The sequence below is a fragment of the Echeneis naucrates genome, chromosome 6 (genome assembly GCF_900963305.1).
Source record: "Echeneis naucrates chromosome 6, fEcheNa1.1, whole genome shotgun sequence".
NCBI classification, from domain to species: domain Eukaryota; kingdom Metazoa; phylum Chordata; class Actinopteri; order Carangiformes; family Echeneidae; genus Echeneis; species Echeneis naucrates.
In genome coordinates, this window is record NC_042516.1 from 17,215,106 (window position 1) to 17,228,589 (window position 13,484).

At 42.0% G+C, this 13,484-nt stretch overlaps 1 protein-coding gene across 1 annotated transcript in view; it reads left to right on the top strand.

The window, feature by feature from the left end:
- Positions 1-13,484, top strand: part of grik5 (glutamate receptor, ionotropic, kainate 5) — a 29,466-nt gene that overhangs the window by 5,212 nt on the left and 10,770 nt on the right. Inside the window, exons 4-12 of the mRNA XM_029503934.1 lie at positions 68-233; positions 3,721-3,899; positions 4,616-4,669; positions 5,484-5,642; positions 6,042-6,194; positions 7,476-7,580; positions 9,845-9,952; positions 11,954-12,157; positions 13,089-13,202. Of these exons, the coding sequence (XP_029359794.1) occupies positions 68-233; positions 3,721-3,899; positions 4,616-4,669; positions 5,484-5,642; positions 6,042-6,194; positions 7,476-7,580; positions 9,845-9,952; positions 11,954-12,157; positions 13,089-13,202 (1,242 nt within the window). The remainder of the gene's footprint in view (positions 1-67; positions 234-3,720; positions 3,900-4,615; positions 4,670-5,483; positions 5,643-6,041; positions 6,195-7,475; positions 7,581-9,844; positions 9,953-11,953; positions 12,158-13,088; positions 13,203-13,484) is intronic.

Sequence of the window (13,484 nt, forward strand, 5' to 3'; positions counted from 1 at the left end):
ACAAAACTGTAGTTTGTAGTTAAGTAGTTTTTTTCCTTCCTTCATGTTTCACTCTCCTTTTTTACAGATCCCTCACGTGAAGATTGGTCCTGAGGAAACTCCCCGCTTGCCGTACCTCCGTTTTGCTTCTGTCACTCTGTACCCAAGCAATGAGGACCTGAGTCTGGCCATAGGGGCCATATTGCGCTCATTCAGTTACCCTTCAGCCAGCCTGGTCTGCGCCAAAGCTGAATGTGAGTACACCTTGTAACTTACTGACTAAGTTATGTGTGACTATGTTGGCTATGTCGGTGTTTATGTGAGCAGGGATATATCAGTTGTGCATTCCTGAAGCCACTGGGTCTGTGTGTTTGTGCGTGCAAATGCCTTTGTGGGAGTGTTGGCACATTCATACTGTTTGGGTGGATATGAGTGTTTGTGGACACTCATTTTGACAGTCTGGTCATGAAGTTCTGTCTGTTGTCAGAGTTCAGTATGTGGCTCACACTACAGCCTATTTATTAACTCATGTTCTCATGCAGCGTGTCTTTTCCACCTCAGAGGGTTGTTAGTCCAAACCAATTTAATAAATATTTGTGTTTGAAATGCTTTCCAGTATTGGAATAACTTAGAGGACATTTGATTTAACTTGCAAGGGAAACAGAGAACTTAATGTCGAAAGGGATGCAGGGCTTAGTCGCCAGCCCTTTTTATTTTCATTTTGAAAGCGTGTATTATTAATTTATTATGCACTACCTTATTGAGAGTCTCAGGAATTAAAAGGGCTTGGTTAGAGGTTGGCTGTAGTATTCAAAGAAGGCTTTGTGAATGTATGATAGAATACATTAGGTGTTGGAGGTGGTAAAAATCATTATTTATCACCTGAATGATGGTCTGATTTTTTTGCCAAGTCCTCAGTGACACTGAACGGGGATGAATTGTGCGCAGCTGTTGACTCCTCACACCAGTCAAGTAGAATAGTAGAAAGACCGAAGGGCAATTGTATAAAGAATAGGAGCGGTCACTGACGTCTGAATTCCTCTCATGGCCGTTTGAAAAGGATAGAGTTTGACAAACAAAAATCTGTGACGTTATGAAAAATTGATTCGATCACGGACATGCTTTCATTATCTCCCCAGCAGTTAGCCAGCCGGCTCACAGTTTCCTGAAAGTAAGCTGAATTCCTTGTGGACTTGTCATTTCATCGCACTAAAAGAGCTTTGAAATGGCATCAGACATCTTTTTCCCCTTTTGATCATCACTTCAATAGGTAATAGATAAGAACCTTGTCTTTCACCAAACTTTTTTCCTCCCATAAGAGTATAAGGCAACAGATAGGCTGATGGTCCGCGTCCGGGCTGGAAGATACAGCATGAGTGCATGCAGTGTATTTGGCTTGAAGGTGATCTTTACAAGGTTATCACACTCGCAGGCTCTGACCCACTTGGCTGCGCTACGTATTGCCATGGAACTGGTTGCCATGGTTGCAGAATAGGTGCTAACTGCCACTCAACAGGCTTGTTCCACACTCTGAATGAATGAGTGTGTGTGCTGCATAGATGTGTGTGCTTGATATTTTATTTTTTCCATGTGCTTGGTTCACTTTATTCATGTGTGTGTGTGTGTGTGTGTGTGTGTGTGTGTTTCAGGGAATGTTTATGTCTGAAGTAGTGTGTTATTGTGAGAGTGTGTATCGTATGTCTTTATGTGTGTTTCTGCATGTGGCTCTATAGAGGTTAGACATCAGACAATGTTTGCCACCAATTCTGTTCCTTTTGTTTTACCCCAGTGTGGAGTTGTGCGTTCAAGTGAAGCAGACATTCTGCATTTTTTTGTGTGTGTGTGTGTGAGTGTGAGGCAAGTAATTTGTGAATTTACACGTTTCAATGACAACACTACCTTACATTAAGTCCTAACTACTGCTGGTCATTTAGGCAACAGCCTATTTATGAGATGAATTTAATTTCCCCCCTCTTTTATCCTCTGCAAGTTGCAGTCGATAGATATTTTGTTAAATATGAGTGAGTCAGTGATTTTGGGCCACTTCCGACGTAGCACACTCTCGCTGTGGCTGGGTCACAACACGCTATGTGAGCCTAATTCCATTATGCGGGTTTTCATGAGATGGATGAGGTTAAGGACAGCGAGGTGTATAGACTTAGCAGAGGAGGAGGAGGAGATGGCGGCAGCGGCGGCGTAGGAACGAGATGGATAGAGACTGAGAGGTAACTGGAGCACAGGGCTGAGATGAGAGAGATAGAGGTTAGCGCTTATGTTTGTGTGAGCGAGACTATGTGAAAAAGGCAGAGTGAGAAAGGGGTGGAGAGGAAGCTGTAAAGTGCATTGATTTTTTTTTTTTTTTTCCTTTTCCCCTCCTTCCTCAAACTAATTAAAGTTTTGGCCTGGTTCAGTGATTACCCCACTGCTTACAGAGGCTTTCTCCTGCTGAAGGGCTCTGTGTGCTACCTCTCCCTTCCTCCTCTCTTCCCTCTCTCTTCTGCCTCTCCATCCCCCAGATGCCTGCCCCACCACTTATTTATATAGCTAGGGGAGCTTTACTATGGAATTACAATTAGGAAGCAGCAGGGTAGACTTTCTAGTAAAGACTCATTTTACGCACAGTGTCAAGTGAGTCTTGACTGTCATTGGTTAGACTCATTTTCGAGAGGAATTCACTTGAAGTGGGTGTATTGTCTCAAGTACTGTATTTTCTGCTTGTACAGTTGTGCTCTTCTCTCTGTCTGTCTTTTTATTATTTATTTGTTATTTTTTACTAAAGGTTATCACAATCTTGTTTCCGCTTTTTTCCCTAACACAATTTCAATCAGAAAAAAAAAAAAAAAAAAAATTCACATTCTGTACCTTTACCAAGGCTGCTCTTGAAATTCAATTTGCTGTTCAAATTCACAAAGAGGAATTTTACACTCACAAGCCGTTAGTTTTATTGATGGGGTTTTGTTAATGTCCAGCCAATCAGACATGCCATAACAGAGCACTTTTACAAGGAGGCATCCATTAAACATATTGTGGCTCATCCACACATTTTATATTTGTTTGGATGATTATTTATGTTTGATTGTATTTATGAGTTACAAGAAAAAGATAAGGGACCATTCATGGGCTTGATATAACATATAAAATTTAATGACCAACACTTAGATAGATACACATTAAAAAAAGCTTTAATACATTTTGGGATTCATTCATATTCAAAATACACCTCTGGTCTCCTTCAGGGTGTCTGTAAGAGGAATGATAAAAACGATTGCAGGTGGTTTAAATGTGTCCATTTGTAATCAGATGTGGCCTGAAAGTAAAATTTTACTAAAATCAATGATGAGTTTCAGTGCTCCAGTTATGGTCAAACAGTTAAAGTGCTGTATAAATGAACACATGGCAGTGCTACCTAAACTAAAACTTTGAACTTTTTTTGCTGAACACTAACTAGCAGACATTCTCCGAACTACACAGGACTGAATGCAAAACCTCCTTGGCAGGGGTCTTAAGAGATGAAAAGTCCCACTGAACTGAATGCCGATGTATTGTAGACTGCTTATTAAATCATTTTTAATTTCCTGCAGCTTGAGACTAACCATTGATCAAAAAAGGCAAAAGTGTGTTGCCATCCGATCACAAATCAAGATTTTCCCAGGGCCTGCAAAGCTCAGGCTTTGGAAATATGATTTGTTCACCGATAGAGACATTGATATCCCATCCGTCTCTGCTGTGGCTTTGCCTCAGGCCTGCTTAGATTGGAGGAACTGGTCCGCCGCTTTCTCATCTCTCGGGAGACGCTGTCAATCAGGATGCTGGATGACAACCTGGATCCTACTCCACTGCTGAAGGAGATCCGGGACGACAAAGTGGCCACCATCATCATTGACGCTAACGCTTCTGTCTCCTATCTCATCCTCAAGAAGGTCAGGACTCAAGGATCAATTAATTCTTCTGTCACCCACACATGCAGGGTTTGAAGTTACTCTAGTATATAGTACAGGCAGTTACACTCAAGGGGATCGTTTTCCTCTGTTATATTTCCTCCTGGGAAATTCATCTAATAATCATGAAGGGCGTGCAGAACTGACCAGCTGTAAAGTACTAAAGCAGCTCTCTTCCATAGGCCACGTATTTGTTGACACAGAATTAACATCTATTTTTACCTTCGGTGTCCTCTGGAGCAGCAATGTGAACAATATTTCTGAATATCTGCCAGCAACAATCACTTGCACTCTTAAGAAAGTATTTGACAAAAGAACATCTTTTGCTTGGAAGCGGTACAGATGCAGGCTTGTTCTGATTCATGGTACAGCCTGTAACGCCAATAGCCAGCCCAGTGAGTCACAATCTGAATGCGTATGGGATGTTTTCACTGGGCGCACATCTGCCCTCAGTGAAATGTCCTAGTGTTAGCCCGATGATGTAAAACTGTGATTAACGTATGCTCCCTCTCCTTCTTCCACATTCTCTCCCATGCTTTGTCCCCCAACTGTCTCTTTTGCTCCCTGACTTTCAATAATTATCCTCCTTTGTCCTGGCTATCCTCTGCTCCACCATCATCCATCAATCTTTCCTTATTCTCTTCAAATTCAACATCCCACCTGCTTCTTTACTAATTTTCTTTCTCTTTGTCCTACAGGCGTCAGAGCTGGGAATGACATCAGCATTTTACAAGTACATCCTCACCACCATGGTAAGAGCATACCAGTTCTTCCCCTTCCTGCCTTTTTGCCTTCTTTTGCTTTATGTTTCTTATTTTTTTGCCCAGCCCTGCTCCTTCGCTTCTCTTGTCCCTTCATGAGCAAGAAAAGGTGCTAAGGCAGAGGAAGTCTTCGATAAAGGGAGAAGAGAGAGGTGACACAGAGAATAAAGGGAGAAAAGATGAAGGATGGGGATAGGAAAGGAGGGAGAGATCTGAGAAATGAACACACTGTACAAAGATGTGGAAGTGCAGAGGAAGATGGCAAAAAATAAATAAACAGGAGAAAAAGGGGTGTGAGGTGAAGGTGATGACAGATGTGATGTGCCCTTTTTTTATGGCACCCGCCACCTTCCCCATGCTTCCGGTATTTTCATCTGCCTCTTTGATATATTCTCCTCCCTTTCTACCATTTGAATTAATGTGTCACTTTACATGTGCATGATTTTATTTTATTTTCCTTCCCCTATCTGCCCTCTGTGCTTGATGTTCTCTTTGCCTTAGATGTGTGTCTATGCTTGTATCTCTGCACGACGCTACTGGAGTCATTTCGATCAACCTATCTTTGCCCTGCATGACGATTTTGCCCTTCTCCAGGCTCCCCATCCTTTTTTTTTCTCTCCATCACAGATTAGATGCTGTCAGTCCCTGTAGCCTCTCTTTTCCTTCTTCATGTTCTTATTTGCGCAGTGTTTTTCTTCTAAGATCAGATTCGATACACTGTCAACATTGTTACTCACCTGAGTTTTCTGCCTCTCTCTGCAAACACCAACCCGCTTTGTGTCTTCTTCTTTTTCCCCTTATCTAGGACTTCCCCCTCCTCAGACTGGATGATATAGTAGATGAGCAGTCCAATGTTGTGGGATTTTCCATGTTTAACACAACGCACCCCTTCTATTTGGAGTTCATCAGGAGCCTCAACCTTTCTTGGAGGGAGGGCTGTGACCTTACATATCCCGGCCCTGCGGTCAGTCTCTTGGATGCGAGAGCTCATGCATTAATGTATTTTCGCGTAATTTTTACAGCTTCGTTTGCATGCCACGAAACATTAAACTACTTTATTCCTCATGCTGATTCATGGAGCAGTTAAAGAGATTCAGCTAGTCTTTTGCTTGTATTTAATGGGTATTGATGTATCCATCTGTTTCCTCCCCACTGGTTTACTCATACCTCTCATCTATTTTCTTTCCCTTCCAATTTGCCCTCCCTCCCTCCCTCTCTGTTAACCATTTAATCATTCGTGCCTCTTTCGTCTATCCACATTGAATGCTTTCTATTGACTCTCTCCTCCCCTTGTCTCCGTCCCCCCTCTCCCTACCTTTCCCCACTTCTATATCTCTTGTGCTTCCTCTCCCTCTTCCCACAGCTCTCTTCAGCTCTGATGTTTGACGCGGTACATGTGGTGGTGGGGGCCGTCAGGGAATTGAACCGCAGTCAGGAAATTGGAGTGAAGCCGCTCAGCTGCACCTCACCTCAGATCTGGCAGCATGGGACCAGTCTCATGAACTACCTGCGCATGGTAAACGCTTATTAAATCTGTTGTGAAAACTGCTGACATAAATGGTCGTTCACATCGATTTACATATGCAGACATTATGAAATGTACGATGGACGATCTAATTTCTGTTTCTTTAAACTGCCAATTATTTTTTGAAAATAATCCATGTCTAAAAATGCTGATAATTACCTTTTACCTTTTCCCAAAGAAGAGATAACGTCTTCATATTGGAAGAGACACAACCACTCAAGTAATGGCTTTATTAATGAACAGAACATCAATTATTTAATCTCTTTTCTGGAAATTCATCAGTTGTTTTTCACCAAATGATGTCCAGAGACATCATGTTTAGGTTGATTGGTGACTCTAGATTGTCCGTAGGTCTGAATGTGAGTGTGAGTGGTTGTTTGTCTCTGTCTGTCTCTGTACGTTGGCCCTGTGATGGACTGGCGGCCGGTTCTGGGTGTACCCCGCCCTCGCCCAATGTCAGCTGGGATGGGCTCCAGCACCCCTGGCTCCCAGAAACGGATAAGCAGTAGAAGATGAATGAATGAATGAATATAATATCGGCTGAAAATCTGACATCTCAAACAATTAAGCCAACGCAGAGTTGTTGTTGTTTCCCGATTGATTTATTGACTAATGACGAGACAGGAGCTACACTCTGTATCATCCCTATATCAGGCTGCATGTAACCTCTGTCTCTTGTTCTTTGTCATTTTCCATCTCTGGTCATTTGTGTGTTTGTCATCGACGACCTGTTGTCAAGGCAGCCCAGGCCCCATCTCTCATTGCCTCCGCCCCACCGGTCCGACATCTGTCTTTGTTAGTCAACATCACAGTGTGCTCCATCTTCAGCAATGTGCCATTCATCATAGATCTCGCTAACTGTGCCAGCACCTGGGGTTTGAAGAGGCAAGGCCGAGCTGTGAGGTGCAGGTCTGAGTCTTATTAGGGAGCTGTTGACACTTTCTGCTGCGCTGTCTGAGCCTCTCACTCAGTCACTTTCTCCCAGTTGATCTGAAACTGATCATCCCTGTCTGGTCCAGTCTCAGACATTTCTGTTGTCTCTCCAGCTCTTTCTCTCTCTTTTTCTCTTACCTTCTCTGTCCTCCTGATCATCGCCGATAGTATGTGTTTGAAAGAGCTCTCTTGTATTTAAGATTGCTTTAATAATTTCTTCATCTCGCTCCATCTCTCCTCATTGCTCATTCCTGTTCTCTTGTTATTATCCCGTCTTTCCTCCTTTTCTTTTCCCTTCTTTTCTCACTCGTCCTGTCATTCTGTCTGTCTGCCTGCCAGGTGGAGTACGATGGACTAACAGGGCGGGTGGAATTCAACAGCAAAGGTCAAAGGACCAACTACACCCTGCGGATCCTGGAGAAACACAGAGGTGGCCACAAAGAGGTTGGGAGTCACCTGCTATCATGCAGCAGCCAGGTCATATTGCCCACAGGCTTTGGTGTAGTCATAGGTCACTTGTCTGAATTCACAGTGCCGCAGGAGGCGTTTAACACCAAGGTCAGCCTCATACCAGAATCCCCTGATGGCAGTCAAATATCTTCACATTGTGATGCTGGTTTGATGAGTTTACCCTGACAATGTAGTCGTGTAATGTCTAATCTGATGTGGGTCAGGTAGTAGCTCCATATATATATATATATGTGAATTTGTTTTATCTGAAGGCAACAAAATTTAGTCTCACTAAAATTTGTGGCCTGGTTAAAAACCAATCAGTGGTATTGTGTTGTGATGATCATATTGTGTTAAGTTTTTACAAAAATGTGTTCTTCTATATTTTACAACAAAACCAAAAGCCTGAAAAATGCAATATGTAGGCTAATATATGATGAACACCAGACACTGTGACTAAAAGTGATCACTACACAATAATTGCAAAGGCCGAAACACACACTCAATCAACTTGATCAGAAACACTCCTTTGCTCATGTTGTGCCACGGGAAGATAATATCACATTGTGTCTGCTGATTTGTCAGCAGCACATTCATGTTTCTATTCTACCATATTCCCGATTACTCAGATCTGGTCACTGCAGAGGCTCCACAAGTCCACTGAAGTCTTTGTTATGGTCATGAAACCAGTCTGAGACCATCTTTGCTCACCGTGTGACACGGTGCATTATCGTGCTGGAAGTAGCCATTAGGAGATGGTGAACTTTGACCATTAAGTGATGCCCGTAGTTAGCCACAATAGGTAATAGGTAGTGGTGCTTAAATGATGATTGATTGTTGTTTAGGGGTCAGAGTGTGACAAGAAAACATCCATTACGTCACCACTAGGATAGGAGGGCATTCCGCCTCAAGGTTCAGTGTGTTTTCTCGAGTTTCCATCTCAAGAACTGTTGCTCACTGGACCTTTTAGTCTTTTGTGCTAGCCGGAGTAAAAACTCCAGAGACTACTTGCGCCAAAATCTCAGGGGATCAGTGAATTCAGAAAGGCTCAGTTTCAGACTGTCTGGGACCAACATTCATGCTCCAGTCAAAGTCATTGAGATGTGATGGCTTCAGGGATTATAGCTTCCTGATTCAAAGTATTCGTTTAACATATAAATACCCTTATTTCCTGCTACTCTGGGTGTTTATTTTTGTCCTGCTGCCTATAAGCCACATTATAGTTGGACAATGTTTCCAGCCCAAATATAGGCAGACTCATACTCCTACAAAATGTTTAAGGCTGCAATATTCTGTCATCAATGGCTTCTTTGACGAGCATTAAATGGAAAGGTGAGGAAAGACGAGGATCAATGTACATGAAGCAGATCCCAACTGAGGGAGCTGTGTTGTGGTTCATTGACTGGAGGAAACACTTATCTCCTCACCTGCATCCTGAGTTAGCACCAAACAGATAAGCCTGATAATCAAAGCTAAATGTAAACTTCATCTCAGTGTGAGACCTGTGTTGTGAAAGAGAACATTTCATCTCTGTTCAGCTTTCTACACAGCAGCAGCCACTCTGTGGGCTGTCTGCGGTAGTTCACCAAAAAAAAAAAAAAACTACTTTCTCCTCAATGTGATAGCAGGATAAAGAGTGTCATAGAAAAACTGTGATTATATCAAGGTATTTATTTCCTCTCTTGAACTATTGAAAGATGTACAGTAGTATCTTACGAAGGAATTACCCAGCAATCTGTGGTTTCACCTATACACACTTCTAAGGTCGTAATCGCGCAATCATACACCTAAAGGATTTAACTGTCGTCGTAAAATGGAAATATGTGAACTGCTTTTTGCGTGTAAGCAAAGCAAAGTAGATATGGGAATGATGCTCCCTATCATGAAAGCTTTTCATTACCGTCTTTGCAGTCTTGTCCCAGCTCATTGCTCTGTTTGTAAGCGTCAGTTATTTTTCCCAGTGGGCTACGATACTGCAGCTTTGTCTATAGCTCCAACGGGAACAATTAACTCCATCAATATGTGCGTTGAGTACGTAACAATATGGACATCAAAGTAAAGAATAAACTATTAATCATGCAAAGGCACTCCATGAAATCGATTGATTAGGTTAATGTACTCACCATAATGCCTGTTTTCTGAAGACGGTGTGTGCCCTGTCTCTACTGTAAAACTGTTACGCTGAAGTTATAGCTTAATAGTACATTCTTTATTACACAAGAGCCATTGATTTTCTCTCACTTTCCCTTTTCTGTTAGATCGGGATCTGGTATTCCAACAATACTCTCATAATGAATTCCACCAGTCTGGATATTAATGTCTCCGAGACGCTGGCAAACAAGACTCTCATTGTCACCACCATACTGGTAAGATTTCACCTCCTTACTGGACTAACAGGCGAGTGAGGTCGGAGTTGTTTTTGTCGCAATCTGTGCCATAGCTTGTGCTGTGTTGTGGTCTGTTTCTGCTAATTCTGCTGTCATTCTAGCTGTCATAGAAACTGACGGAGCACTGAGAGAGACGTGTTTCTAAATTCAAACTGGCAAAATCATGGCCATTAAATAATGCTGAAATATAATTTCTCTCCTTCTGGTTTCCATGTGAGTAAAGTCATCCCAAAAAATCAATAAATCTCTGGCATTATGCTGCTCCATCATCTTCAGGTTGAATTGGATGTGTGTAAACAACCTGATCCTAAATCCTTGCACCACAATATGTTAGAATTCATCATCACATGACCACAAATATCTCAAATAGGACAATCCTCTTTAACATTAAAGAGTACCAAAAGGTTTAAAAAAAGGTTTTTGCTGTGGCAAGCATTTATGCATATATTTTGCATATGATATGTTTGGTCCTGTACGTGCAGTGGGAATTTCTATATATGCTTCACGCTCTGTGAGGGGATTCTTCCTTTGTTTGAAAATATTTGGTGCACTCAGTGAAGAAGATTAGAGTAAGGACATAGCCTCTCTTTTCTTTATACCTAAGTCTATTTTTGTGGCCAAACTGTGGTCACTGAGCCTTTTTTGCTCTTATCTACTGTATTCCTGCATTTTGCACCAGCACTTGAATGTCTTTTAAAGGAGTACTTCAGCAATACAGTACATACATCCATAACACCAGGAATGTCTCACAGGAGACAGATATCAAAAAAGGTTTCAATTGATTCTGCCACTGTCAAGATATCCTATATTGTGTTGGTCAAGCTCCAAGAAGACAGATTTTTTTTACGACTCCTGTCCATCTCTGTATTTTCACTTTGTTGTCTCACAATCATATATGGACCAATGTTATCATTTGAATAATTTTTTTATATATGACAATATTGAAAATATCCATAACAGGCACAAATATGTACTACACATGCTGTCAAATGTATGCCTGTGAAACCTAAAGTGTTCTTGTGTGGTAGTTATATCAAAACACTCCAAGATCAAAATCAATTTATAGATCTTATATATTTTTGTCTTTGTTGATCATTTTTATACTTTCAAAATGCCTTCAGCCATGTTTGGGCATTAATGTGGTGAGAAGCACTATTCCAACCTTCATCAAACTGTGTGGGTTGCATGACACTGTTTTCTGCAGAAATTATAAAATGTTGTACTGAACATTTTTAACTGTCAGATCAGATTTGGAAGGAAGTGCAACATTGATCTACTACTAATGGACGCAAAGATTTTAAGAATGAAACAAGGCATGCCAGCATTTTTCAGTCATTGTTGTAGGCTCAAAATGGCGAGTGTGGTAAATAATAGGAGCAGAGAAATGTTGATGAAGCCATCCATAGGTCTGGTTATTAAGTTCCCATGTCCTACCATGTTCCCTTTGTTAATAAATACACTTAGCTAAAGGCATTGTTACACATATGAGTAAAGAAATAAGCACTTTCTGTAGTCTTATTTTATTATAGGCCATTAATGCAAGCAGCATTATTTACTATAAAGACCTCATTATAGAAAAACTCATTCACTCTGATAGATGCTACATTCAGTAAAGTGGTACATTTAATGTTCCATATTTAAATGTAAAATTATGTGCAAAGGAGCAAATTATTTGCTAGAAATTACGCAGTGAGACATTATAGTTTAACATGTAACTTAAACAATAGGATTGAATTAAGTAACATGTATTTATGTATGAAAGAAAAGCAAGTCTTTGGCAATAGGTCACATTAATAAAGGTACAGTGTGTAATTTCTGCGTATATCACTCAGAAAAACAGTCAGCCAATCAATTGAGACGTATAAAAAGTGAAACCCATGGGGCCTGAATATTCAGGTAATAACCTGGACTTTACCAAAGATTCATAGTGTTGGAGACTGTTTGACATGCGTCTGTGCTCCGGTGTGTCCTCATATTTAGGAGAACCCATATGTGATGCGTAAGGACAACTACCAGGACTTCCAGGGCAATGACCAGTACGAGGGCTTCTGTGTGGACATGCTTAGGGAGCTGGCAGACATCCTGAAATTCTCCTTCAAGATCAAACTGGTGGATGATGGACTGTATGGGGCTCCAGAGCCCAACGGCTCTTGGACTGGCATGGTTGGAGAGCTAATCAACAGGGTGAGTACTTTCCGTCTCCCTGTTCTTCTTCCTGTCGATCTTACACGCATACCAGGAACAGATATGTTTTAGAACCAGTGGCTCTCCAAACAGAAACCTGAAGCACGCACACACACACACACACACACTGATGTATGCACAAACCCACCCACACACACACACACTCGTGCTGTAGCCCCAAACCACAACTCTGCTGTAACTTCCCATGTCTCAAATTGCCCTCAGAGGGGAGTAAGACTCTTATCTAGGACAAAAGCTGACTTGATAATTCCCCAAAAGAGAGTTGTAGCATTGCCTAAAAATTGTCTGCACCATCTTTCCTCACAGTAAGCCACCCCTACCCCAGCCTGCCCCCCCCCCCCCCCCCACCTCCCTTTCTCCCTGTGTCCACAACTCTGACAGACACTCTGGTTGAAGCAGGCTAATGAGAGCCCCTCTCTGCTTAATTACCATACGGTACACTTCAATTACCAGACCGTGGTCCCTGTGTGGGGCCGGCCACACTGGTGCCCCCCCAGCTCGCTACGCTTTCTCTCTCACCCTGCCCTCCCCACTGCCTGATCACTCAGCTCTAATTAGCTGCCCATGTTCATCAATTAGGTTTTAATGGAGGAGATGGAGGGGAGGCAGAGCAACCAGAGACCTGAAGGGTTTTGATACAGGTGGAAAGACCATCCACCGAGTGCTTACTTGCAATTAGCCTCATTTGGACGTGAATAATGTGTCTATGCCTGCTAGAGGGAAAGAGACAGAGCAAAAGTAAATATGATTTCATATGCATATTCATATAACAACTGAGTCTATTTTCAACAGATGTTATTTACCCATCCAGTGTCTTTCTATCTGTTGACAGTTACCTGAATCCTTCTGACTTTCTTTCACCCCTTCTCCTATCTATCCATCTACGTATCTGTCTCTGTCAATCCTACAGAAAGCAGACCTGGCTGTGGCTGGCTTCACCATCACGTCAGAAAGAGAGAAAGTTATCGACTTCTCTAAGCCGTTCATGACCCTAGGGATCAGCATCTTGTACAGAGTTCAGCTGGTGAGGCCGTTATCTGGGGCCGTAGGGCACCCGCTGGGTGATATTCACTACAGATCTTGTATAGGATTTAATTTTCTTTTGTTCGCACTGCTTTAAAGCCAACAAGGACCCTACAGAAGAATGACGGGCTATGCTTGTTAGATGAAGCTTAAGGATTCAGACTGCTTGCATAAGAGTTGATCTCATCTTTTGAAGCTGAGGATTGTTTTTGTGGAAGGCACTGCATTCACTATGTACACTGTGAAATGTATAGGTGTGATTTAAATTTCTAAATAAGTCAGT